Genomic DNA, 27,386 nt, shown 5'->3' on the forward strand with positions numbered 1-27,386 from the left:
ATTTGGAGTAGCATCCTCCAAAAACTATCGGTTTTCATGCTTCTTAAGATACCTCCTCTAAAGCAGTAATAAAGTGTGGCTCTTAAGGAGCCGCTGAAAAGTCTTTTTTTATCTACTGAAACAATACAGATGGGTAAAGACAGCTGGGAGCCATTACCTGACTCAGCCTTAGACTTTTCAGTTGAAGGATGTAGAGTTAATGGCAAGAAATACTGGGAACCATAGTTTGGCAGCATTTGCAGAGTCTGTGGTTCTCTTATCATTCTTGTAAGCTGAGACCATTGTATTATCTCAAAATAATTACAGAATAAGAGGAAGCTAGGCTTATTCTTTCTTTATCTGTGGATTGTAAGTCATCTCCAATCTCAACAGTAAAAAAAAAAGGGAATCTGAAGGATAGATATGCTGCTGAAATAATATTTCGTAAGTTAAACAGCAATGTGAAAGTTCTATTTCAAATGCCAAAATCAGGTTGACACATGCCACCTACCCTCAAAGCAGAAGAAAATAGCTGCCATGCTAAAGCAGAAATATGCTCCATCCCTAAAAATCCAGAAACAGTGCCTGAATATGTCATAAAAGAAAAATGAACTTTAGCCGACCTTGAGGAGTTGTTTACAACATGTGCAATATGCCTTCAGAACATCACACTCCAGTTCTTTTGCTTGGCTTGAAGCAGAGATGATTAAGTTTCGGCTGATGCTATGACAAAGGGAGAAAAAGTGTAGGATTAAATCCTTTACCTAGACAAGTTTATCAGGACATAATACTGTTTATGCAAGGTCTGAAAATAAGCAGAAAAGAATAACCACCCCTGCTCATTAGGATCCAGCATAGTAAAATGTGTACCAAAGAACCTACATTTTTAAAAGCTGCATTGTGGCTCATGGATTTTTCACCATCAAATTGGAAACATTAAAATGATCCTTCAGCCTGTTCCTTTCCATTCTTCCCCAGCATTCCAAAGATGTGATTTGGATGTTGTCCCTTGTGTGGTAAAAGTTCATTTCTTAGACTCCCAGATGGTCACTTGCTTGCCCAACCTGTTGAGGTAGTCAGAAGTGAATTGGCAGCCAGGTCAAATTAATTCATAGATATTTAAAACGTGATATTGTTGGATAATCTATGTCAAGTTTTTCTCAGTTGTTGTAGACTTTGGTTTTGGATATTCTGAGATAGCACTATTAAAACTAAGTTGTCAGCCTATGAAAGAAAAAAATGTGCCATGTAATGCACAGAATAGCACATAATATATTTGAGAAAAAAATTGAAAATCCAAATAGAATCCTTAATGTTTCCATAAAAAGCAAATTTGTAATGCAGAGACCACTACATCTAGCCAATTTTAAATTTATTTTATTTATTAAATGTCACCCATCTCATTATCCAAAGCCATGATGTCAAAATGTGTGTTGTGATGTGACAAAGCAAATTCCACCTCTTTCATATTTTCATGAAATGAGTGAAGTTTGCATTGTAAAGTTATGAATGTACATTTTGCAACTTGACCCCTCTGTCCTCCCTCCAGTGCCCCTGAACCAGAAGTAGTATTCAGCAGGTTCTGACCAGTTCTGGAGAACCGGAAGTGGAAATTTTGAGTAGTTTGGAGAACCGGTAAATACCACCTCTGACTGGCCCCGCCCCCATCTATTCTCTGCCTCCCGAGTCCCAGCTGATCGGGAGGAAATGAGGATTTTGCAGTAACCTTCCCCTGGAGTAGGGAGGGAATGGAGATTTTACAGTATCCTTCCCCTGCCACGCCCACCAAGCCATGCCACACCCACCAATCCACGGCCACAGAACCGGTAGTAAAAATTTTTGAATCCCACCACTGCCCTGAACATCTATTTATTTAATTATTACATTTGTATGTCATCCATCTACCAAATATGCAGAAAATACTGATCACTCTGGATGTCTCAAATTGGAATGCCCATTGTCCCTTTCTCTTTACCAGAGACTTCATTTCCTTTTTCTTGACATGCTACATGTTCGGAGTGTTACTATTTTAAAGGAAGAGGGACCTTTATCAAATACCTCACTTTCCTGTATCATTCTTTATAATTTGTTAATGCATTTATACCCTGTTTTTCTGTTTATGCCTCATGCTTTCTTGTGGTCTCAAACTTATCTCTGCACTCTTTCCCTAGTTCTTCAAATGTGGGGTTATTTATGGAAACAATAGGGTTGACCCTTTGCAGCCATCCTACGTGTATTTTATCTTAATCTTGATGGTGCCTAGAAGAAACTTGCTGTGATTGACTGGAATTGTTTTATCAGAAGGGGAAAGTGCTATTTTTAGCAAAGCTGCCTCTTGTCTCCATATTCTTTGAACTTGAGTAACGGAAAGAACAATTCTGTAATTTTTCTTCTTCTGAAGCAGAGAATCAATTAAACTTCCCAGACCAAATGTACAATTCTTTTAATTATCTCCAACCAGTTTAGGAACATTTTTAGTTCCAAGAGGTGCATAATTGACAAAATGTCTGATAACTAACAGACAGGAGAATTAAGTCCCAATAATAAGAAAATGATATTTTGCAAGACAATGTGCAATTTACTGAACATTACCCTCCTATTTTTCACATAATCAAAAGTTTATTTTAAAGATTTACAAAAAAAAAAAAAGAAGAACAGATTTGCACACGGAGAATTACAAAATGAACAAGCAGTTTTTCAAAAAGAAAGACAACTAACATAAATTGGATAAGGATGTCTATAAGAGAATTGAAGAATGAAGTTTACCTTTCCTTTAGTGACTACAACAAGGCCTGATTATATAGAACATTCCGGAATGTGGAACATATTACAGCTAATGAGCATGTCAGAACATCTGATTATTCTTTTGAGGAGCCTTTGCAATAAACAAGAATTTCCTGTAATAACTCTGTTTGAAGATTCTAAAAGGTGCGTGATAAGTATGCACATTGTCTCAATTATTTTTAACAAGAATAGCATATACCAGTAGATTAAAATTGGAAGATATGACAGCTGGAATGGAAATACTAATCAACTGTAGTATGCAGATGATACTAGTTCATTAGCTGAAATAAAAAAGATATAGCACATTAGGAGACTAGAAATGGAATGTAAAAATGTCAGTTAATGTTAAATACAAAGAAGACAAAGATACTGATAATTAGCATGCTTAGTGCATTCAGAACAGGGGTGGGTTCTACTTACCTTTACTACCGGTTCGCAATGGAGCCCCACGCCCCGCTTTTGCGCATGCACAGAAGCTTCCTGATGATGTCGGAGTTGGTGGGCGGAGCCTCCCGCCGGTTTTACTACAGATTCTATAGAACTGGTCCGAACCGGGGGCAACCCACCACTGATTCAGAAGTAATGGTGAAGAAGTGAAAGTAGTCAATACTTTGGATGTTATTAAAACTGAATAAAATACTAAGATTGGCAATGCGCTAGAAAGGGGAAAAACTTAATTTTAGGGAGGAAAGCAGTGGCAAATTCAGAGAAGAGCATGTTGAAATATTAGAACAGTTAAATATACCTGCAAAGCTGGACATTAAGAACAAGTGAAGAATAGTTGATGGTTAATAAGAATATCCTGAGTCACAAGAAGAACCAATCAATGAAATAAAGGCAATGATCAGAAATGGAAATATATGTTTTTGGGGCATGTATTTGAGTAGATGATGGACTAAAAAATGATTAAGTTTGGCAGGGCTGAGGGAAGCAGAAGAGGAGGAAGATAACAGGTAAGGTGGGTTGATTGACAGAATTAGAGATATCAATAGAATAATCTTGGGACTGTTCTGATTATCACCAGATACTGGTCAAAACGGAAGGCCTTGGTCATTGTCATCACCAGAACTTGGGCCTGACTCGATGGCTTATAATTGACTTACAAAATGGTTCCAATATAAAACCTACAATTTGTCCTTAAAAGAAGAGGTCTTTTATTGGCTCCTCATGCATTGATGCTGTCTTCTTAAATTGTGCTGATGCAGCTGGCCAAAGGCAGCCAGAAAAGCCTTGGAAGATTGCTCAGAGTTCAGCCTGATGCCCCACCCATCCTGAGGTGGGGTCACTGCATTCCAGGGCAGCTACAGCTGTTGATGTGCCTTAAAAGATAGGCATAGGCAGAATTCATTCTGTCCAGGCAGTAGGGGGAAAAATACCAGATTTGGTTTTTATTTAAAATTAATCTTTCTGTCAGCCAGAGTTTGATAATACTTGTTGTTCTTTAAAACAGCTGCAGCAGCAGTGCTATTTGTGCAGCTTGACTCAACAAAACATACTAAAATTATATAGAAAAAGGCAAGTACCGGTATATCTTATAAAAGAAATCTAAAACTGCCTATTGTCGAATGCTTACCCTGGCTGCTTTGACAAGGTTAAGAACCCTGCTCCACTATAAAACCTAAAAATGTCCTGGCCATGAATTTGTTTATGTAAAATATGAGAAGATCTAAGGTTACAGGACTTGGGATTGGAAGAGCTTTTAAAACCAACCTCTGAAGGCTGACGTCACGTGGAAACCAGCTGCTGGGATGATGCTAAACGGAACTGTTTGTCAGTTTGCAGAAAATTGCAAAGTTGAACTAACGTTGCTCTAAGGACTTTGTCTTGATAGAGACGCTGATGCTTCATCTCTCTTTGAAGGGTCATTTGCAGAACTGGAAAGGCTTTTTCTCACCTCCTTCTTTTCACTCCTGGTTTCACTTGGATGGAAGGGATTCTTCCACTGCAAAGGGTAAGTTTACCACTTGCTTTTTATTCCCCTGTCCCCCTGAAAAAAAAATACTGAAGTTCCTTCATTGAAATGGGTTGGAATATTTTCAAAAGAAGCAGGAATGTAAATGCGATGCCCAAAAGGTTATTTCTGCATCTGGTTAGTTCTTCTGGATTTGAATAAAGGCAGTAACTGTAAAAAAAAAAAAAGACTTTTAAGGAAAAGATTAAGCTAAATAGCCTAGTTTCAAACAGTCTTTCAGGTTTCTCAACATGAAAGTTTCTTGGAAGTCTACAACTGTTGTGCACAATAGCAGAGAAGCTTGCTGCTGTAGTGACCCTGTTTATCTGTCTTTGGCATCCCATTTTGTTCATCTCCACTAAAATACAACCTTCTTAGTTGATGTCATTGCTTTGTATTTTTAGTAGCTGCTTTCCATATTCCAGAGAGTATGTATTTCAAATTGGATTGGTGTATATTTGTGCATGTGCCGAGAAACAAGAGAGCAAAGGGGTATTTCACATTGTGTTTCTAAGGAAAGCTTGTATGTCTTAGTAAAGATAGAGGGGAGAAAGAGAGGCACTGTGAACAATGCAGATGATATAGATCTCGTTCTTGGAAACTTTACATTGGTATTGAGATCCTGATCTTGTCTAGGACACACTGAAGTTGTCGGTACAGCAAATGGACAGATGATTTTGGATTAAAAGCATACTCTTGATTTTTACACGAAGAAGTCATGTATCCATGCACCCAGCATGTATTTATGCTTCCAAGGATTTACTAATTCAGTTTTTCTTGCACTGGTCCTATTTGTATGAGGGAACTGACATTTGATTCTAATATCTAAAGGAGAAAAGATTAACAAGAGACAAGACAATAAGCAAAGCACCTGCAAGGATTTTATTCACTATAAAACGAGCTTCAGCATCTAGGTTAAAATAGAACTGTAGATTATATCACTGTGTATAAATATCAAGCTTGAGGCTCAGTCCTCAAGGAAACGGTTAAAAATGATATTAGGATAGCAGTAATATGAATAGACAACAAAGCAGAGTCTAGAGAAAGTCAGTGTGTGTTTTGATTACTTCTACAATTTAATGCCCTCTGTCCCTCTTCACCACACATTGATGATAGTGGTTAAGGATGATGGGAGGTGTAGTCATATTTATCTGGACATTCTGTTTTTGAAAAAGGCTGCTTTTTCATATAGGCACTACTAGAAACACTTTGCTTAGGTTTTCTAGTGTTTAAATGGAATAGTTTGCAAATTTGCTTATATGCTTTATTGATATTAAATACTGCAGTAGTAAATTAGTAAATTCTTGTCTTTATTTTATCAAGGGGAAATCTGAGGCTAGGAAGTGACTTGCCACAGACTGAATCCAGGAAGAAAAAGGACTGCAAATTCAGATTTTCTGGATTCTGACCCCACAACCTTGTTGCCTAAAACCACATGTCAACTTTGCAGATACATGCAAATTTGCTAGGACCCTCTGGGTAAAGAGCTACCATAAGGTAAGTGATTAAATTGTGGAAGCCTCGGTTCTCTTCTAGTCATTTTCATTTTGTGCAACATGTAATGCAACGCTGTTCCAGAATCTGATTAAATGTGGCTTTCTGAAAAATAGCTTAGTGAGAAACCAACTGTACATTGCAGAATTTGGTTTTAATAACCAAGCAATTTTAGAATTGAGTTCTTTTGCTTTTTAACACTCATGTTAATAAGTCCATTACAAGAGAGAAATCAATATCCATTTGGTGTGGAAATGTCTTCTTTTCATGTTTGGGGTGTAGTACTTCTATATTTTTGCTTCTCCTTGAATTACTAGACTGAACGGTACTTTCTCTTCTCCAGCTTCTCTACTGATTCCTTTCATACAGACTGCTGGAAAGATATTCAAGCCAGAGGACCCTTTTAATTTTCCTGCATTCTGAACAAATCTACTCAAATGTAGCAGCCTCCAAATACTGTACATTAAAAGTTAAAAATAAAAAAGCGAGACCAAATGATCCTCATTAAAAATATTGAAATGGTTGCACATGATCATCTTCAGATGGCACTTGGAATGCAAACAAGCTTTCAGAAGAGTGGAAAAGTTAAGCCAGTTGTTTTGGAGAAATCATCATTTTAGTCTCTGGCACTGAGCTAGAACTTTGGCCCTAGAAGTGAAGAAAATTCATTTTGCTTGCCTTCTTACTCCTTCAAGCCAAGATAATTTGCTTAAATAACCAACGGCTTTTGTCTTCCTTTATGCAGTATCCTGGGAATGTTGGGGCAGCTCTGTTATTTGCAGCAACACTACTTTTAATAAAACTGTCTTTACTTTATCCAGACAGGCATAACCCCCCCCCCAAAAAAAAAGTTCCTGGACCCCAAGTTGGTTGGAGCAAATATTTATAGCAAAGCTGGGAAGAAAAAAACCTGCACTACCTGGAGCTTCAAACAGGTAATGGTATGTTGCCATCTAAACCCACCTGATTTTGAGAAGCAGTAAAGTTTATTTATTAGTTGCAATTAAAAAAAAACACCTTTCATTTGGCCTGATTGCTAAGAAAAGGAATTCAAGGAAAAAAATAAATGGATTTAAAACAAAGGATTCGATCTGTCAGAGAGAAGTGTTCCTTTCATTAGCGGGAAGTTACTGATTCAGATTGTTTGCCCTCTTTTCTGTCCAGTGAGTTCTCTGGAAATAGTTTTGAAAAGGTGTTGAGGGCTGCAGAGGGAAATCTGTCAACTGGAATTTTCTAAGAAGCAAAGATAACTTCGCTGCAAAAGCTTGTAATTCATTCCAGTTGATTTGTATGGTTCCAGTGACCAAAATATACATTTTTTTAAAACTAGCCATGGTAATGAAAAAATATTGCAAAAAGAAAGCATTCCACAAGATAGATGCCACCTTAGCTACCACAGAATCTACAAATACATAGAGTGGCTAAACTAAAGTAGGATTTCAAATGGTATGAAATGAGAGGTGAGAAGGGTGAGGAAAACAGGATGGTTATACCGATGCAGGTTATCTGTGACTCAGATTAAAACTACCTTAACAATTTTCAATTGTAATGTGTTAAAAACCATTGTGTTTGTTGAAATCTTTTGAGATAGCCCAAACTTTTGAGGTATGTGAGTTCCGTAATCTCTTGCTTAATCATACAATTAAAATGGTCTTTCCAAAATGGTCGTGTTAAGATTTGCAGTACAGTGTCCTGGAAAGTGGAAATGCTCTAATACTACTTTATTGTTGTTCTGAGTGCTGAGGTCAAACTTTGCACCATTCATTCTTAAGCACAAAATTTTTCTTATGTAGAATCCAGAAGGGGAGATAATGGAAGATGATAGCTTATATTTCATAGGAGGAAAAGTATGTGAAGGCACCTCTAATCTTATGGGTGTACTTGTTGGGCCTTATGATGATGCTATTCACTTAGATGTGAGGGTAAAGTAGATAGCTGTGTTTACTGCATGATATGTTCCTGTGTTAGCATTAGTGTCTGGTTGTTTCTTTTTGCTTGTAAAAATCTGCTTTGGATTGGGAAGTTGTTTGAATGCAAATATGGACCTGCCACTAGTGCCTGAGAAGGAACAGTCCAATTTACATTTGCATAACCATCCTGTCTTACTTTTCACCCTGACCTCATCCCAGTCTAAATCTTGTTTCAATTTAACTACTCTAATTAGTTGTAGTTCACAACAATGTTGGCCTTTTAATAAAATTAGCGCTTCTCAACTCCTTTTCATTTTGGGCTCTGTAAAATAATTAGCATTCTCGTTCTAAAATGGAACATCCCAAGAATATACATTAAAAGCTGGTTCTTTCCTCCTCCCTTATTATTTGTAGATTTTTCTTCATATTTCCATGAAACATATGAAGAACTTTTGCAGGGATTGGGTATGTATAGTCTAATGAAAAGAAGGACTAGGGTAACATCAGTGGTGGGTTCCTCCCGGTTTGGCCCAGTTTCACCGAGCCGGTAGTGGTGACGATATGACGTCACCAAACCGGTTCTGCCCCCCCGTGACCCCCCCGCCCCTGTTATTCTTACCTTTTATTTGGCCCCACCCCCAATCTATTGCTGCCTCCTGAGTCCCAGCTGATCAGCTAGAAGGAAAAAAAACTGTTTAAACTCTTGCCGCAGGGCTTCAAAGGGCCGCCCTACAGCTGATCAGTGTTAAAAGGCAGTGTGATGGTAGACCGTGCCTGCAAAAACAAATGAGTAGACCGGTGCCTGTAAAAACAAATGGGTAGACCGGTACAGCTCTGCAAGCAATTAAAAGCCTGGTAGACCAGTACCTCTGCTAAATCCTAAATAATTGTCACATGACTATCAAGCCATGCCCACAAAATAAGCCACGCCCACAGAACCGGTAGTAAAAAAATTTAGAACCCACCCCTGGGTAACATGGTAGCAGTGTTCCAATATCTAAGGGGCTGCCATAAAGAAGTGGAAGGCAACCTATTTTCCAAAGCACCTGAAGGCAGGACAAGAGGAAATGCATGGAAACTAATCAATGATAGAAGCAACATAGAACTAAGGAGAAATTTCTTGACAATTAGAACAATTAATCAGTGGAATGACTTGCCTCCAGAAATTGTGGATACTCCAGCACTGGAGGTTTTTAAGAAGAGATTGGACAACCATTTGTCTGAAATAGCATAGGGCTTCCTGCCTGAGCAGGGGGTTGGACTAGAAGTCCTCCAAGGTCCCTTCCAACTCTGTTATTCTGTTATCCTATTAAGTCATTGAAGAATGAGCTACAGATCCCTGGAGCATTGAATCCATTGCTTAGTCTTTGCATTGTATAGAAGTGTTAAAGGGAGTTTAATTGATATAAAAATATTTTGAATCATTCATGATTGGAGTTCTCCCTGGATCTAATGGTTGGCATTTCAGTGATGATTAGTTTTGCTTTGTAAGAAAAGAAAATTACAGAAATCAATATGAGACCAAAAAGCAAAATTTATATTAGATATAAAGTATGAAATAATCACTGGACTGTAATTCTGATAGAAGCAGCTTCCAAAGATACCTTGTTTTTGTTATTTGAGACAAATGGAAAATAGTTTTGCTTAAACAAAGTATGATGGCAGAATGGTATTAACATTAAAGAAAATGTTAACACTAATACCTTCAAGCTAAATTCTTTAGCCTAGGTTCTTATTCTAAGATAGGAACAAATCATTGTTCATAAACTTTGCCCTGATGAAGATCCTTAATACTGGCTGAGTGTTTATTGTTTATTCCAAGTCAGCTATTGTCAGAAAAACCTGTGTCAGTTATGTTAGAAGATTGTTTTATTACTTTGCTAATCCAAGATAGAAAAGTCTTATAGTCTTTGTTATTATGGCTGGTCCCTGTAGTGTCAGACAAGTGCTGGCTGACATTAATGAATGTACCTTCTATAGCATTTCAGTGAGAATGTCAGGAGAAACTATAAATGGAAGAAACCAAGTTATTTAAAAACTACCAAAAGTTGCAAAATACAATGATATAGTTTTATCACAGATTTTCTTCCTTTGTGACAACTACCTCTTATTTTTCAAGGAGTAAAAAGAAAACCCTTCAGATGGAAATGAAATTACTGATAATTTTGTTGGCACCTGTTAGTATTTTTGTAACTGGGATTATTCAAGGCTGCCAGGAAGTATTAAGTCCATCAGCATGATGAGGATTGGGGAAAACAAGGGCCCTCGCTCTCTGTAACATCTGTCTAGGCCTTCTTCATTTTTGTTCACATGATATGGCATGCAGAATGAATGGGCCAACATAAGCAATTAGAAGTATATTCACTGGCCCCACTGTCTGCAGTAGATTTTTTTGAACAAATAGTGTCATGTTGCACACTTGTGAGTTCAGCCTATAAATTTTATAGAATGTATGTAAGTCAGACAGGGACAGTGGGTGTGATCCTGACTCAACCCCTGTGACTTGAATTCACATTCCTTGCTGTGTGAACAGGACTTTGGCAAGCCATCCTCTTTAGAGATTAAGATGTTTTTATAAAGCACAGGCATTTTGGATTAAATCAGTGGTGGGTTGCTACCAGTTAGCCCCAGATCGGGCGAATTGGTAGTGGAGGCGGCAGGAGGCTCAGCTCACACCCGGACATCTCTACGTATGCGTGCGCACCCACGAGCAAACCAGTAGCAGCCGAAATTGAAACCCACTACTGGATTAAATCCTAATTAAGTATATACTATCTATCTTGCAAGTTTCTTGATTGCAGGAGAGCCATTGAAGGTAGAACATGGGTCAGCAACCAGCTCACTGGCCAGTTTATATTTAACAGCTGGTATCTGCAGCTTGATGAGACGTTTACAAAGCAAAAGAGCTTGGTCTCATCTTCCTAAATTGCTTCAAAACTGCTTAGACATAGATGTCCAGTGTGATTTTTCTCTTGTGCTGTAAATACATATACATGTGGATGGACCTTGTGAAGGAGAGGCTGTGTAACTCTGGCCTACTACAGTTGTAGAACACTTTGTTTATGTTTCTATATATGTTTGTTTGAAGGCGGGGGGAGAGCTTAACTGGGTAACTTTGTAAAAGCATATTAGCAAACAGTTTATTTTTGTGTAATAGGCTGTCTTGTCAACAATCTGGAACATAGTGGTGGACAAGCGTCTTAAGCATTCCAGGCCCTGCAAGGTCGTGAAGGCCTTAGTTTCAGTGCCAAATCCTTGAGGGAAAATAGAGGTTGCTCAGCAACCTTTAGGGACCTTACATTATTTTGAAAGGTTGAACATCATGATACTGAAAAGGCACTGAAGTGTGAACATGTGTTTCTTATTTGCAGGAATATACCCTGTATTTTTATATATGCCTGTCTCTTCTTAAGAAGTTGCTTAATAATATGACAGCAGAGTAATTAATTCAATGCTGCTCACATACTTTATATGGCACAGCTTTAAAAAATATTTTCCCTTTTCAAAATGATGGTGCAAGCAGGTGACTAAAAATCCAATTCTAATATTACAAAAGTCTAGAATGTTGAAAATATATTAATCACTTTGGGCAATGACCAAAGGGTTATTGTTTAACAATGATATGTGTATATTTATTCCGAGATTATATCTGTTTCAGTATACTTCATACTTTTCTATCAAAAAGTTAATCATACTTCTAGAAAGATTTGTTTCATAGTCATAATCAATTTTTATTATTACATTCTTTGCACATTACTATGTTCTTACTACATATCTAATCAAACTACTTTTCTAACTGAGTTGAGCAATTATTTCAGCTTTAAATGTATTGTAGTTCTTATTTCGATTTGTATAGCTACTCATTTTAAATATATAATTCTGAGTAGATCACAATGAGTAAATATATATATATATTTAAAATAAAATTAAACTACATAAAAATAATATAAAACGGTATTTTAAAAGAAATAAAAAAACAGACAATAATTAAAACAGCTTTCCATACTTCGCATGTTTTTCCAAAATGATGATTAAAAAAAGGTCCTGATGAACATTTTAGAAGAATTATTGTGAACATACAGAGCCACTGCATTACAAAAAAATAAATAGCATGTGTTACAATTATGGAGAGGAACATCTGCTCTTTCATAGATGTAATTCCAATATAATGCTTTGGAAATTTTTTTTCTTTTTCATCTTGTGTCCCAACCCTATTTCATATAGCTATAAAAATCTATCTCTTTTCCTGTGTACTGAGCTGGGGCAATATATGAGTCTATTTTGTAATGTTTGTTTATGTGTGTGTTTTTTAAAATTCAAGAATCAACAGTATATTGATTATGTTTTTTTAATTATTTTGGGTTTTCTTGTTTTGATATTTTATTGTATTTTTAAACATTTCTTTTGAAAGCTGCCCAGAATCATCAAAATATAGAATGCCATCAGAGGGATAGCATTCTACATTTTATAAGTAAATATATAAACAAGCAAGCAGAATTTATAAAATACAGTCTGTAAACTAACCTTTAATGCAATAGTATCTTTTGGTTTTTCACTGTTCCTTTCCCTGTTTTCCTCTACTCCTCTCACCCAGAAAAAGAAGGTGGAACCCAAGACAAACAAAGCTTGCTCTAATATCATCATCCCCACTTTCCAAGAAAAGCTCAGAAGAGAAGAGAGAAGGACATATCCTCTCCTCTACTGACCCAGGAACGCTATGGATCTTCAAACCCAACTAGAGCACATGACTGAGAAGAACTGGAGTAAAGAGAAGATGGAACTGTTGGAACGTTTCGACAGTGAAAGGAAAGAATGGGAATGCCAGTGGAAGGTCATGCAGAAGAAAATAGAAGAGGTATTGTGGATTATTTTCAACATCAGCTAACAATGTCCAAACTAATGTGGTGATACTGTTGTGTTTTTTTTTAAAAAAAGTCACAAGACTTTACATTGCAACGGATTGGTTAGTATTTATCAGCCCACTGTTTTCTAAAGTTGGGGGATGATACTGTGATCTTATACTTCCAATATTTTCTAGGTTTCAGTTTTTAAAATTCTTAGCCGTGCTTTTTGCTGATTGCTTTATGTGGGAATTATAGGTAGGATAATGAAGTTGCGGACATATATGTATCTTTTCTTTTATGTACACTGAGAGCATATGCACCATTCTATCCTATTCTATATTAACTCTATCTTACTTTGAAGCATTCCTGACAAATGGCTGTACATACTGTAGTGAAAACCACCATGGAACCATTTTTTTGGTAATCACTCTAAGCTGTTAGTTCCATTACTAACCTGGAATTACAATTTAAAAGGGTTCACTGGCTATTTTTCTATGTAGATCCATTGTGTCTTGCTCTGTAAAACTATTCGTTGCAACAGAACTAATACCTAACATTCCCTACATTATTTTAAATAAACATGATACTGTATTTCATGTCAACCACATTCTTTAAAACTGAGGAACATATAAACACAGATAAACCAGTAGGTGCATTTAACTTTTTATTTGTGTAAGTAGATAATGATCGGAAATTACAAAATGGTTGACTGTTTCTTGGCATGCATTTTGCATGTCTTTTGCTGATAAAATTTTAATTATTTTCATCCCATATTTAGAGGTTCATTGGTCCCTAGTCATCTCCCTTACTGCTTTTCTTAGATCCACAAAAAATTCTTACTGTAATGATATTTCTGGTGCTTTATCCATTGGGCATTTTGTTTATCTATGGTGGCATTTTATGAATTGCCACCGTTTTTGTAACTGATGCTATTTATTTCTCCAAATGATTGTGTACCATTTCAGCACATTTATTTTCATTTGTAGCCACTGTAATTATTCCACCTTAACTCAGAAACACTTCGGTTTGAGAGCTGATTTGATACAGTATTAGCGGTATAGTTGGAGTCTGGTCAGAACTCCTTGTGGTTGGCAGAAAACATACATTCCAATGCTATATGTTTGAAACAACCAAAATTTTAAGAGTTTTGGGATTTTCTTTGTAGTCTATGAGAAGGAAATGTGCTGCAGCCCTTCTTGTAATATTATTTCTTAAGTAAAAGAAAAATTTCCAGATAGTTAAGCCAATCAATGATTTCGTGCCCCGAAAACAGATGACTTCCTTTGTTTAATCAGATGTATGTATGATCATATGTATGATCGCTTATCTATGAGAGACGTTTTGTTTCTTTTCCAGCTTTACCAGGAGGTAAAATTAAGGCGTGAAAACAATATGAGTATCTCAGAGAATAAGCCCATTCATAACAAGGCAGAGCAACAGGCTTGCTCCCCCACCTTAGAATGGAGTGACCCACCAGGATTGTACAGCTGTTCGCCAGATAAAGAGAGTTTGCAAAGCCAAGCCGAAAAGGAAAGCAAGTGTGTGAAAAACAAAAGGAGAAACCATGCTTTTGCAAAAGATCATCTCACTTTTCAAAATTCTAAGGAGTCTGAAGACTGTGTAGATTTGAAAACAACCAAGAATTACACTCAGGATCTCAACATTGTGAGTAAATTCATATTGTGAGTGATCTCACTGAGGTTGCATGTTAACCAAACTTCACCCTGTAACACTGCAATAGTTTTATTATTGACTACTTAAATGTGGTTAGCTCATCTTTTCTAAACCAGTTAGAAAGTAACAAGAGTGGGTCAGCTGACTGTCCTAACTGGAACTAAATCAGTATGAGAACATGCTAACTATAGCTACATGAATATGAATGTAGGTCTTCTGTACCAAAAATATCTTCACTAAATGCAGAGGTTTCTGGAACTTGTCAATCAATGTTTTTCTACTCCCTTTAGTTTGTTGCTATTTTAATGGAACTTCTTAAGCAGTTGGTGGCATGATATAGTCATTATGTTAGGTCTGTGTGAAGCAGGAACCAACCTTGTAAAATGCTTCTCCTCCATCTTTTAGTTTGACCTCTGGGAAAAAAAGCATTCTCTTCATTGCATTAATCATAGTTTTTTTTTATTACATTTTTTTCCTGATTTTTCTGATCTTATAATCTTTTGTTCCATTACTCTAATGATTTGTGAATTGCAAGAAAGTCAACACATTCACTTTAATATATATATATATATATATATATATATATATATATATATATATATATATATATATATATATATATATATATATATTTGCTTAAGAAATATGAATTGGAAATTAAAAATGCAAAGGCCCAGTCTTTTATCATTGCTAAGGTAAGCCAGACTCCATCACTGTGATGCTACAAAAATCTAGTTTATAAACCCTGATTAATAAGAGGATCTGGACTTTCAGTAATCAGTTATGCCAATGATTATGCAGCACAAAGCCAGCTAATGCTTAAAAGGTGGGGGGGGGAGCTCAAAGAAATGGAAAAAGAGGGGTGTCTCCTCACAAAGACTTTGTGACAGCTCAAAACTGGCTCTGTATATGTCTGATCAGATGATATTCGCTTGATTCTCATGCTGAATCCTTTTTTTCTTTCCTGGCTTTGGGCCAGTTCATTTAAAACCAGAACAAAACTGCTATTTTCTTTTGCAGTAATAGAGCTTGCAGTCTTCCCATTCCCTTATAAGCAGAAATCCTTGCCTCCCTTTGTTTCCTAGTTCCTGGATTCAAGTAAGCAATTTCATTTTAAAGTAGTTGCTTAGGGGGAAAATACCCTAAGTTTGAATGGTATTAAAGAACAGAAAAGGAGGAAACTGACAGAATTGGGTTATCATGCATATGCAAAAAAAAAGTGAAGATCTGCAAATACTGAAAACAGTCTGTTTCAGTCCTAGTTGCATTTTAAAATGGCTTTCTTGGAACCTGACAGTAGTAGGATTATGTAAGTGTTCACAAACCCATTGTTCAGCCTCTTTCTCTCTCTGAATCCATTGTTAAAGGATTGGGAAATAATTTAGTTGCCAAACCATTAATAGACATGATAACTTCAGATACCTTCCTATGCAGCTCTATGATCATTGCAAGGTGATGTGAGTGTGTCTGGCTTTTCTCTAACAAGCCATCATCTCTCATGTAACTTCCTATTGTTGCAAGTTGTGGAAGGGCCAAAAACCATTTGTTTTATTTTATGTTTTGCATAGACAAGGGGAGAGAAGATTTTTGATTTTTGAGGACTAGGCAGTTGAGGATTTTTTTTATTATTATTATTATTTTTTTGCATTGTTCAGTTGGTGCTGGAGAATTGGTGCTGAATAGCCCATGGAGTTCTCAGAATATTCCCTATGCTTTGAAATCAATGGCAGTGGGAGGAGTAAACACAGTGAAAGTATGGGTCTTCCCCATCATATGTCCTTGTGCTGTGTTGGGACCACAATTTCTAGAATTCCTAGCTAAGAGTTGGCACATGATTTGCAAATAGCAGAATGTAGTGGGCTAGCTTGTTTGCCGATATGAGTGGTATGATGTCAAATATATATTTTAAATTATAATTCTCCAAATATCTTGCTGTTTGTTTTCCTGAGCTGGTGTCCAAGAATTATAAAAAGCTACTTCTGATTTATTTCGGTAACTTTTAAATCTTGCTTTTCTACAATAAGTACCAAGATGGTTCACAAGAAAATGCTGTAGCACTAAATCATGAACATAATAAAGCCATAATTTAGTTGCTTGTCTATATTTAGAAAGATTGGACATTCCCAATAACATAATTCTACATTATTCTACATATTCTATAGGAACTGAATTGTACTCAGATATTGCACTTTCTATTTCTCAAGGCCCTTAAAGAACTTGCCAAAGTAAGTGAAGACTTGTGCACCTACCAAGAAGAAATCCGTAAGAAAGCCAACCATAGAAGGTAAAATGATCCAATTTTAAAAAGATTTGCTCTTCTAATGAAAGAAGATAAAGTACCCCAAGTCCTACTTTCTGCCTGAAATTAAGTTTCCTGAGTTGAAAGCTGCCAGCACTTTTGCAGAAGCATTCATCCCATGATAGAAATTAGACAGACACTTATGAGCATGTAATACATTTCTATAATAGACTAGATCCGTGATGGCGAACTTATGGCATACGTGCCAGAGGTGACACACAGCGCCCTCTCTAATGGCACGCGAGCCGTCGCCCCAGTTCAGCTCCACCGTGCATGTGCGTGCGCCTCCCGCTGGCCAGCTGGTCTTCAGGTCTCTGCCGCGCATGCGTGGAGGGGCGGGGCTCATGTGGCGGGGCAGCAAGTGCATGCATGAGGGGAGCATGTGGGGGGCCATGGGCGCACATGTGCAGGAGGCAGCAAGTGCATGCACAGGGGCGGATCACATGCACGGGGCTCTGCGTACATTGCATTTAGGGGGTTTGGGCGCACATGCATTCGTGCGTGCCTGCACACGCTTTGGGCACTCAGTCTGGAAAAGGTTAGTCATCACTGGACTAGATTGATTAGTGTGATAGAAACCCAATCAGCAGGACTAGTTATGGTTCAAAGAGCTGTGCATACTAATCACTGAGTTAGTTAATTAAGTCAGGAAGCATAATTAGATAAATGAAAGATAAGCATGGGATGTGAACATAGCTCCACTGTCCCCTCCAAGAACATCCTGTTTCTCCCCAAGAAGTGACTGAGAAACTGCCAAAAGACTTCCTGAGTTTTTGAGTGGCATGAAAGATACTTTTAGAAGTACAGGACAAATCTTTAATTGTACTTCTTTGATATCAGTTGGGGGAAAATTGCGGCTTTATGATGCTAACATCATAAATTCTATTAATTTCAAATAATTTATTATTTAACTGTTTTTCTTCCCCATACAGGAAAAAAGTTTTTCCTTTCCTTGGAGAATCCATTGAAAGTGGGAATGCATCGATCACCCAAGAGACAAGTCATGTATATTATAAGAGCCCATCACTGGCTGCAGTTGCCTCTGAGACGGAAAAGCTAAATAACAGAAAGAATCTGATTAGCACCAACAGGCATTTGAAGGAAACTCCATCAACTGCTCTTTCTGAGGTTGAGGAAACCAGCTTTTTGCCTTGGCAAAGACAAGAAGGGCCTCCTGTTCCCCCCAGAAGCACCTCTCGGCATTTGACAAGCTCTCTTGCAGATGTTTCCGAAGCATTAGCTAAGCATGTTGAGCAAAGAAATAGCTGCACAACCCAAGAACATCCAGATGGAAGTCCATTAATCTATCCAGCTGCTCCACTGACAATGTCAGATGAATGTAAATCTCTTAGTGGGCCTACCGAAAATCAGGATCAGCATAATGACCGCAAACTTCCAGCAGCAATTCTTCACAGTGTGTGGTCTTGTGAGGCAAGCAAATTTGAAAATGGACCTGAAAATGGCTCTTCCAGACATGCTCTCCAGAAGTGTTCTTCTGATGGATATATGATGACCCCAAAACAGCATCCCAAATTTCAAAGTAGTGGACATGGTACCAGTAATTCTTACATTGTAGCATGTGATACACTGGAAGATTCTGGGTATGAAACTGGAAAAACTCAACGCAATGAAACACTGGAAGCTAAAATTGATGAGTTCAACCGGACTGTATTTCATACAGATAAAGGTAAAAAATGTTTGCTGCAGAACCAAACAGAGCTGCCTGGTGTTCCTAAAGCCCACTGTGGACTGCTGGACAGTCTGAACAATGGGACACCAAATGAAGAGTCGACTTACGATTTGAATTCCAAGCTGTCTTCAAAGAAGGAAGAAAAAGCAAACAGGCCCAGTAAAGATGTCAAAACAAAACGACAACAAAAGCAAATAAATGGAGTTTTAAGTGGCTACCAGCACATGCTTCATGAACATGACTGGAGGCCAAGTAATTTGTCTGGTCGTCCACGATCAGCTGATTCAAGGTCCAACTATGGTGTTGTTGAGAAGTTGCTGAAAAACTATGAAAAACAAGTGCAGTCTGAGGCTGAATTTACTGAGGGCAGCTGCAAAAAAATGGGTCATTATCCAGTAATCCAGACAGAGCAAGGAAAGCAGGAGCAGCAGAAGAGTTCAGTGAGACACCTTGGACTGTATACCAAGCATGGAAAAGAGAAGCAGAAATTTCCTGAGGTATGCTTTGAACATGACATTGGTCTACTTTTAACTTCTTTAAACTGCACATGTTATCCTTCAAAAATTTTGAAACATATCATTGAGGCTGTTAAACTGGACTTCAGGACCTACATCTGAATTCCAGTCATGAAGATTGGGGCAGGATCTATGGGGGCTGATGCTGGTTGCCAAGTATCTTTTTCTGCTGACACCTCCTATCTCAAATTTACATCCAAGGATGATGGCTTAGCGCCTGTTCAGAAAGCTGTCAAGTTGAGATTCAGGCATGACTACTATCTGTAGATCTCTGGAGAGACACTGTCCCTGAGAAATGAATCAAGTGAGAATTCTGAGGTGTTCACTGAGCAGAGTGCCAATTTCCTCATCCTGGATTTAAGTGTTCTTTCCCATTAACCATCAAACTGTATGGGATGGGAGTGAGCAAGATTATTTTATTGTTTTACTTTATAACCCCTCCTCTCAGTTCCAAAGAACTCTAGGCAATGTGCAACATCAAAGAAACAGAAAACAGAACAGTTTCAAAAACAAAAACATAGAAAACAAAATTAAAACTCCCAACTCCAAACCAGGATGGATGCCCGTAGTCAGCTAGGGCTCAGAAGTATTGAAATTAAAATAACGGTGGACAGAAATGAAAAGAAAGGTTGAGAAAGTGATTTAATAAGCCGAGATCTAAACAGGAAAGTGGTAGGAGGACATAGTGGCCAAGTCAAGGTCATAAAGCAAACTGTGTAACTGGGTGTTAGAAGTTAAATATTGGATGCAAGACACTTGTATTCCATATGCATTTTACATAGACAACCATGGTAAAAATGTTGTCCAGGTTTCTTTATTATTTCTCTTCTGCACAGAATTTTGATCCCTAAATTCTTTAAAACCACAGCAGAGTTGTTAAAAAGAGCAGAACGCACACAATCTGGACCAACTACATGAAGATGCAGAGATGTGTGTTTAAACAAAAATAAGTCCAAGGGCCTATTCTAAAATAAATGCAGAAAGAATATTGTAGATAGTGTATTCAGTTATGATAAGTTGTACAATTAACTATACACAGTCTTTTCTTGGGAATAAACTTCCAGGACTAGGCTGAAGTGATAATGCAATCCAATTAGTAATATAATATTTCATTTATCTACAGTATTAACGTAACATCTGTGTTGTCCCACTCTTGGCAATCTTATAGTATAAACATTAATTCAATAAAGTAATGAAAACATTAATAAAACAGGCATTGTGCTCTCCCACTAAGTTTCCAAGGTCTCCAAGGGCTGCTTAACAGTGAAGGTTTTTAAGAGCCCCCTGTAAGGTATAAGGGCAGGAGGCCAGCTCTCTCTTGATCTCATAGAGCTGGAGCTACAGCCAAAAAGGCCTGTCTTCTGGTTCCTGCCCCCTCACTTCATGCTGGGGTGGCTCCCTGAACAGAACTATTGCTTGATGACTAACAGACCAGACAGACTCATTTTGTATAGCTAGTCCCTAAGAAAGCCAGCTGCCATTGGGCAACATGAGCCAGCAGTGTGCTGCAGCTGCCAAAAAAGCTAACACAATTCTAGGCTGCATAAACAGAGGGATAGAATCAAGATCAACTGAAGTGTTAATACTACTTTATAATGCCTTGGTAAGGCCATTCTTGGAATATCGCATCCCGTTTTGGTCACACAATATAAAAAGGATGTTGAGACACTAGAAAGAGTGCAGAGAAGAGCAACAAAGATGATTAAGAGACTGGAGGTTAAAACATATAAAGAACGGTTCCTGGAATTGAGTATGTCTAGTTTGATGAAAAAAAGGACTAGGGGTGACATGATAGCAGTGTTCCAATATCTCGGGCTGCCACAAAGAAAAGAGAGTCGAGCTATTCCAAAGCACCTGAGGGCAGGACAAGAAGCAATAGGTGGAAACTAATCAAGGAGAGAAGCAACCTAGGACTAAGAAATTTCCTGAGAGTTAGAACAATTAATAAGTGTAACGATTTGCCTCCAGAAATTGGGAATGCTCCAACACTGGAAGTTTTAAAGAAGAGATTGGATAACCATTTGTCTGAAATGGTATAGGATTTCCTGCCTAAGCAGGGGGTTGGACTAGAAGATCTCCAAAGTCCCTTCCAACTCTGTTATTCTATTCTATTCTATTTTTATTTAATATTTATTTAATTTGCAATTCTGATATTTACATACTCTGAGGAGGAATTACAGTGATTAAACCCAACCAAAATATATAATCAGTACAGAGAGAAGTGCAGAAGTTAAAAGAAGCACTACAGAAGCGTCTACTAAAACACAATTCTGCCTAAACCCAGGGGGCTTTTTGTTTATATGAAACAGAGGAAACGGAGTCTCTTAGGCAGAACTGCCACTTTCAAAGATGGATGCCTAAAACTGAGCAAAATTGAGGGGTATTTCATACATAGTCAACTCTTTGGGATTGTTTGGATGATCTTCTACCACCTAAAGTGTAGGTAGATGAAATTGCTCTGCTTTGCTTGCTCTAAAAGTGGGTGGGAGCCAGGTTCACATTCGGAACAAGTTTCAGGATTTTTTGAGGGAAGAAATGGTCCCTTAAAACATAAGCCATTCTGCAACAGAATGGCACCTAAATTTCCCCCTTAAAACTCCCCCAAACTCCCCCAGATATAGGAAATAAGATCTGAAGTCCACAGAAAGGATGCAAGTGAGTCATATAAAGTTTCCAGACTGCATCTTTGGGACTTCTGGTCGAGGGTCTAGGCAGCCAGCAAAAAATATGCATAGAACAAAGTCAGAATTCTTCAGGGTGCAAGCAGCTCCTCAGATCCTCCACAGCTGATAAATACAGACAACTGTTTGGAATGTAAGTAAAAGCTAGGCCTGCTATGAAAAATGCTGCTGCTTTACCATTCTGTAGGAATTCAACTGGAAAAAAATAGTAATTAGGGTTTTTTTTAATGATTTTTAACTGTAACATGTATCCTGCTATTCCAAGAAGATAACATAGTCTTGATTACGGCAAGAATTAACTTTATTTATGTTATTACAGTATAAATTGCTATGGCATCATTCTTTTTAATCAATATCCTCAAATTTTTAGAAAATGATGTATGGTTTTAACTGTTTTCTCCTCAGAAACAGGACAAAAAAGGATCAGTGGCACTAATACTTTTAGATAATCATTTTGGTATATCTAGGGTACCATACATAATATAATGAAAAAGATAGCATTTGTACTTATAGGAAAATATGGTTTGTGGAAAAAATATAAGATGCCCTGATTATATGGATGGATGCTTATTAACTATGTCAAACTGCTGATTTATAAACTGTCCAGAAGAGAAATTCCAGAATTGAGTGTGATCTTCTGAGGTAGGCAGCTGTCTACCGTGTTTCCCCGAAAATAAGACCCGGTCTTATATTTTTTTGAACCCTGAAATAAGCGCTTGGCCTTATTGCCATGCACTTAAGAGACTGATTGTGCTTATTATCAGGGGATGTCTTATTTTGGGGAAAACGGGATACCTCAGTGTGTAGGTAGACACAACAACTACTACTGTTGTGTTGAAACAGTGAGGATAATTACAAATGGAGAGAAACACAAACATTTCTAAACTGCTTGTAAATTACAGTTGTAATATACATACAGTTATTTAGTGATTCCATGACTAACTTGTCATGGATATACTTTCAAGAAAATATATACAGTCTCCTTGGATTGGCAGTATGTTCAGTATGTAAACCTATATTAGCAGGGCCAGTTTTAAACTAAGGTTAACTAGACACTGACCTAGGACACCAAAACTTAAAAGGGCACCAATGCTGCCCATCCTTCCCAATTATTTTAAATATCCACATCTCTGCATTGGCAGGAGTTGGCACCATCAATCAATGTGGCTTAGGAGGAGCATAATACCCTTGAGCCAATGCTGCTCTTTTTTTAATTGCATTTTTCATTGGGAATAAGAAAGGAAGAGATTTAAGAATACACACATAATATTTAATATTCTTACCTGAGGCAAATCTTTTAAATTAAAATTGAGCTAGTATTATGTGCTTTACTTGGGTTAAAATCTCCATGTTATGTTGAAATGCACATAATACTAGATGTCTATGAAGATTCTCAGTCATCCAGGTCATGGTTGTCCCAAAGATGCTTTTTCAAAAGGTAAGTGGACTTTGTTTTTCCTTGAAGCAGTTTCGCTTCTCATCTAGGAAGCTGCGTGGATGAGAAGCAAAATGACTTCAAGGGAAAAATGAAGTCCAGTTGCCTTTTGAAAAAGCATCTTTGGGACAACCATGACCTGGATGACTGAGACTCTCCATAGACATCTAGTATTATCTGCATTTCAACATAACATGCAGATTTAACCCAAGTAAAGCCAGATACAGAATTTTTTGCATAATTTGAATGGAAGCTGTTTAAGGGGAGGTGACAACTGTGAAACTCAGTCTCTATGTCTCTTCACCTTTGTATGGGTGAAAAGGCTGTAAGTGTAATGCACACATGCATACCTTGTCATGACTTTTTATCCATAAAGTACTTAAATACAGCAAAAGCAATTTCAGGAAGCCCTCAAAGATCCTAATGGGTAATGTGCAGACAAGTTGCCATTTAATCCTTCAGTGCCTTATTTTAGGGTGCAATAAATTGTTTACGCATTTAAGATCCTGAGTACATATTGACAGAGGATTTGCATGCATGACAAAGTCATCAAATGGCCATTTACTTTGCAGCTCAGCTCTTTCTAGCAGTTGGCGGGGCAAAAAGAGGGTAATCTGCTTTCATTCTAAATTAAAGCCACTTATGAATTTTGTGTCTTACTTACATGTCACATACTTCTTTGACATGTGCAAGAGTTATTTGGTCATTACATCTATACATTACTATGTAAATGGTAGATACATTCTCCAGATCTTTTAATAGCTTGAGGCCACCTGTTGTAAAACCAACCACATTCACCATGTCATTCTCTTCAGATTCCTTGGATACTTTTGAAGGGTTTTGTTTGGAGATCTTAACCCAAGCAAATACATTTGTGTTATAGGTATCTCTGGCGGCCAAGCAGTCAAATGGCAAGGCATTCTCGCGGCCAACTCTCCCAGCAAACAGACGCTTACCTTCCAGATGGGCCTCCAGGTCTCCATCAGCACCACCAGCAATGAGAAGAACACTTTTGAACGAAATGGCTTGAGACATTTCAGTGGGTCTGAACCTACTTTTGGATTCAGGACTGATGTGAAAGTACCATGTTTTTTGAAACACACTTTTCCATATTCACAACCAGAACTAGTTCTATGCAACTCTACTACATCGGTCAATAATAACTATCTTTTTGACTTGCTGAAAAACTCTTTGGATTCTTGGATCAGTCTTACTGTCTTCAGTGTTTTATCAGTTAGATAAGGATTCCCTTTTCCCTGAATGTGTATGTGTATGTATGTATATGTATACATATATTACTCGTAGTAATTTTTCTTTGAATATCATGTCATTATTCATCTCCTTAATCTGTTTTTAATTTAAATTGAGTGCTGTACATTCTGACTTCCCCCACAAAGGGTAGGAAGAAATGCTGTGTGCATGATCATGTCATGTTAGATGCATGTGTTGAAATAGCAAGTGCATTTAGTTTGTAACTACTATAGAAAAGATTATTGCCATACCAAGATGCCTACATATAGTCATGCAGTTTTCAAGGTTTGAGATTTGTTTCAAGGTACAAATGAATGAATGAATGAATGAATGAATGAATGAATGAATGAATGAATGAATGAATGAATATATCAATATAGTCCCTGGGAGAATGCATAAAAAGTGACCTGCTGGATTATGCAAAAGCCCATCTAGTCCAACATGCTATGTCTCCCAGGGACCAATACATCCCAGGGAAATATATTCCTGCCAATACTTACATTCTGTATATCTTTTATAGGCTTTACAGGTCTAGTATTTAATATAAAAAAAATTAACTTTATGCATTTTTAAAAAAAAAAATGCATGCTAGCAGATAGAAAGTTATTTGCAATGATGTCATAGAAGCTGAATGGACTGGTTTTTCATTCATGCTTCACGTGTCACTTTTAATCTGCCATTCTTGAAATGTTGCAATGCTCAATCTGATGTTTTACTAACATTTTTTTTCCCAATTCAAAGCATCTACTTATAACTATTAGCTTTCCTGAATGTACAAGCATTTCTAAAAAGAACTTCTATTATTTCATTCAGTATTACTGTATATGTCTTAGAAACTAGACTCAGATAATAGCATCAGAAGAAACTTGTTGAATCGTGTCAAAATGCCCATCCTGACCCTGTGACCAACCCTATGCAGTAGGACATGAAGTGGAAAGCCTCTTCTTTACACCCCTAGCAGTTAATATTTCAGGCGTCTGTTTTTGGACTTGGAGATAACATGCAGTAGTTCTTGACAGCCTTGGGAAGCTTATTTGATCAGCAGCATGGGTTGAGTCTGGGGAAAGAAGGAGACAGATGTCTACTCAGCATCTCAAAAGCAACGCTAAACTTATCAAGAGACACAGATCTTTCCATGCAGCTTATCCCTTGTCCTGATATGACCACTTGTGCCAGCTGCACCCAGGGATAGATAAATGTACATTATAACAATGTCTAGACGTGTAAACAGATAAATTAATGGCATGGAGACAAGCTTTACAAATGATACTTGTGATGGCTCATGTAGTTTTTTAATTCCATTTATTAGCCTTTTTCTCCATTTGCCTCAATGTGAAAGTATAGGAAATAGCCTTGAAAGATAGGAGGAAGAGCCGTCAACAAGGAAACGGCTACATAATCAGGTCTTTGAGCCCAGGCTAAAAAAGCAATCTGAGAAAATGTTTTTGACAAGCTTTTCCCTAGTTCATCCAGATGAAATGAGCAAAGGGGAAGCACATTCATATTTGCAAGATTCTGTTACTATAGCTGTTACAATAAAAGTAGTCTTGATCTATATGATATTGGTTTCATAGCCTGGTCCACCTTGTGGGACACCCAGTATGTTTTAAAGGAATAGTGAAATCACATACAGAATTAACATTAAGATTTTCCTGGATCAGGATTTCTTCATATGGATTCAATTACTTTCTTATTTGATTGCCTACCTGCACTTAGAGATTCTGGTCTTTAGTAAAGCAGAGTTAAAGCATGGAGGCAGATAGATAAGCAATATTATGGCTATCTGCCATGAACCTACTTTTTTGGACTTGTACTCAGCAGAGACGACAGCTACCAGCTTACCATACTAAATAGAACCAGTTGTGGCGAGTACTTGGATGGAAGCTCACCAGGAATCCCAGCGCTCTATATTAGATGAGAAATCCAAAACAACTATGTCAGAAAAAAATCAATCAGTGGTGGGTTGCTACCGGTTCGACCCGGGTCGGGCGAACCGGTAACGGCCGCGGCAGGAGGCTCTGCCCACCCACTCGAACATCTCTGTGCATGCACAGAAGTTTCTGTGTGCACAAGCACGCATGCTCCCATGAGCAAACCGGTAGCGGCTGAAATTGAAACCCACTACCAAAATCAATGGCAAATCATTCTACTCTGGTTTGTTAAGTGAACAAAGGGTCATGCCTACATAGCTGTCAGAAGTTGAGCTTGATTTAAGGAAGGCTTTATTTTACTGAACTTCAGATAGCCAAGGCAACTCCGTAATTCTGCTCCCTGACTGATAGAAATGGCTGTCAGTTATGAGTTCACTTGATTTTGGCACAAGCTTGACAGAGTGTGTAAATATTGCGTCCAGATGGGATTGCTGTGGTGCCAGAAATCCTAGACGAATGCCATTACAGGCATGTATTTCCCTTAATCTATCTCTGTGTTGTTGGCTGTTGATATGCTATGTATGTAGCCTAGTTTATTTCTCTTACCAGCAACTGAATGAAATATCAATTCTGCAAAGCTGCCTTATTGAAAGTCATTAAAAATCTTCTTCCTCTTTAGGGGTCCATCCAATCATTGAATGGCAATTACCTGGCTGAGCTAGAACAAAGAGTCAGTTCTGTTATATCAGCTTGGTCTTTAATCTCTCCTCCACCACACATCAGAAAAAGTAGCATTTCGGGCCATAACATCTCTGACATATCTAAGGGGTCTGTTCCTAGGATAGCAAAGAAAAGGAGACCCTTCAATTGCTTTTGTGAAGTAATCATGAAACCTTGAAGAAAATTGTTGTATTTTTCAGACAGAAATTATATTATTATTGCCTTGCCATAACATCCGGACAGAATTGCTTGGCATGTATAATGCAGTAATTAATTTTATTGAACCTT

At 37.6% G+C, this 27,386-nt stretch overlaps 1 protein-coding gene across 1 annotated transcript; it reads left to right on the forward strand.

The window, feature by feature from the left end:
* Window positions 1-4,611: 4,611 nt before the first annotated feature.
* Window positions 4,612-24,432, forward strand: KIAA0408 (KIAA0408 ortholog). The gene is made up of 8 exons (XM_070952704.1): window positions 4,612-4,714; window positions 6,038-6,211; window positions 7,030-7,143; window positions 12,713-12,973; window positions 14,319-14,627; window positions 16,841-16,920; window positions 17,868-19,122; window positions 24,140-24,432. The coding sequence occupies exons 4-8, from the start codon at window positions 12,836-12,838 to the stop codon at window positions 24,284-24,286; spliced, it is 1,929 nt and encodes a 642-aa protein (XP_070808805.1). The 5' UTR covers window positions 4,612-4,714; window positions 6,038-6,211; window positions 7,030-7,143; window positions 12,713-12,835; the 3' UTR covers window positions 24,287-24,432.
* The last annotated feature ends 2,954 nt before the right edge of the window (window positions 24,433-27,386 follow it).

The sequence above is a fragment of the Pituophis catenifer genome, unplaced genomic scaffold, assembly GCF_029215685.1.
Source record: "Pituophis catenifer annectens isolate HBS135680 unplaced genomic scaffold, rPitCat1.0.hap2 SCAF_1, whole genome shotgun sequence".
Taxonomy (NCBI): domain Eukaryota; kingdom Metazoa; phylum Chordata; class Lepidosauria; order Squamata; family Colubridae; genus Pituophis; species Pituophis catenifer.

What these genes read in the sequence shown, in the direction of transcription:
- KIAA0408 (XM_070952704.1), top strand. Translation starts at nt 12,836, where the DNA reads ATGGATCTTCAAACCCAACTAGAGCACATGACTGAGAAGAACTGGAGT. An exon ending in TGCAGAAGAAAATAGAAGAG is followed by an intron (nt 12,974 to 14,318) that starts GTATTGTGGATT and finishes TTTCTTTTCCAG; the next exon opens with CTTTACCAGGAGGTAAAATT. An exon ending in AAGAAAGCCAACCATAGAAG is followed by an intron (nt 16,921 to 17,867) that starts GTAAAATGATCC and finishes TTCCCCATACAG; the next exon opens with GAAAAAAGTTTTTCCTTTCC.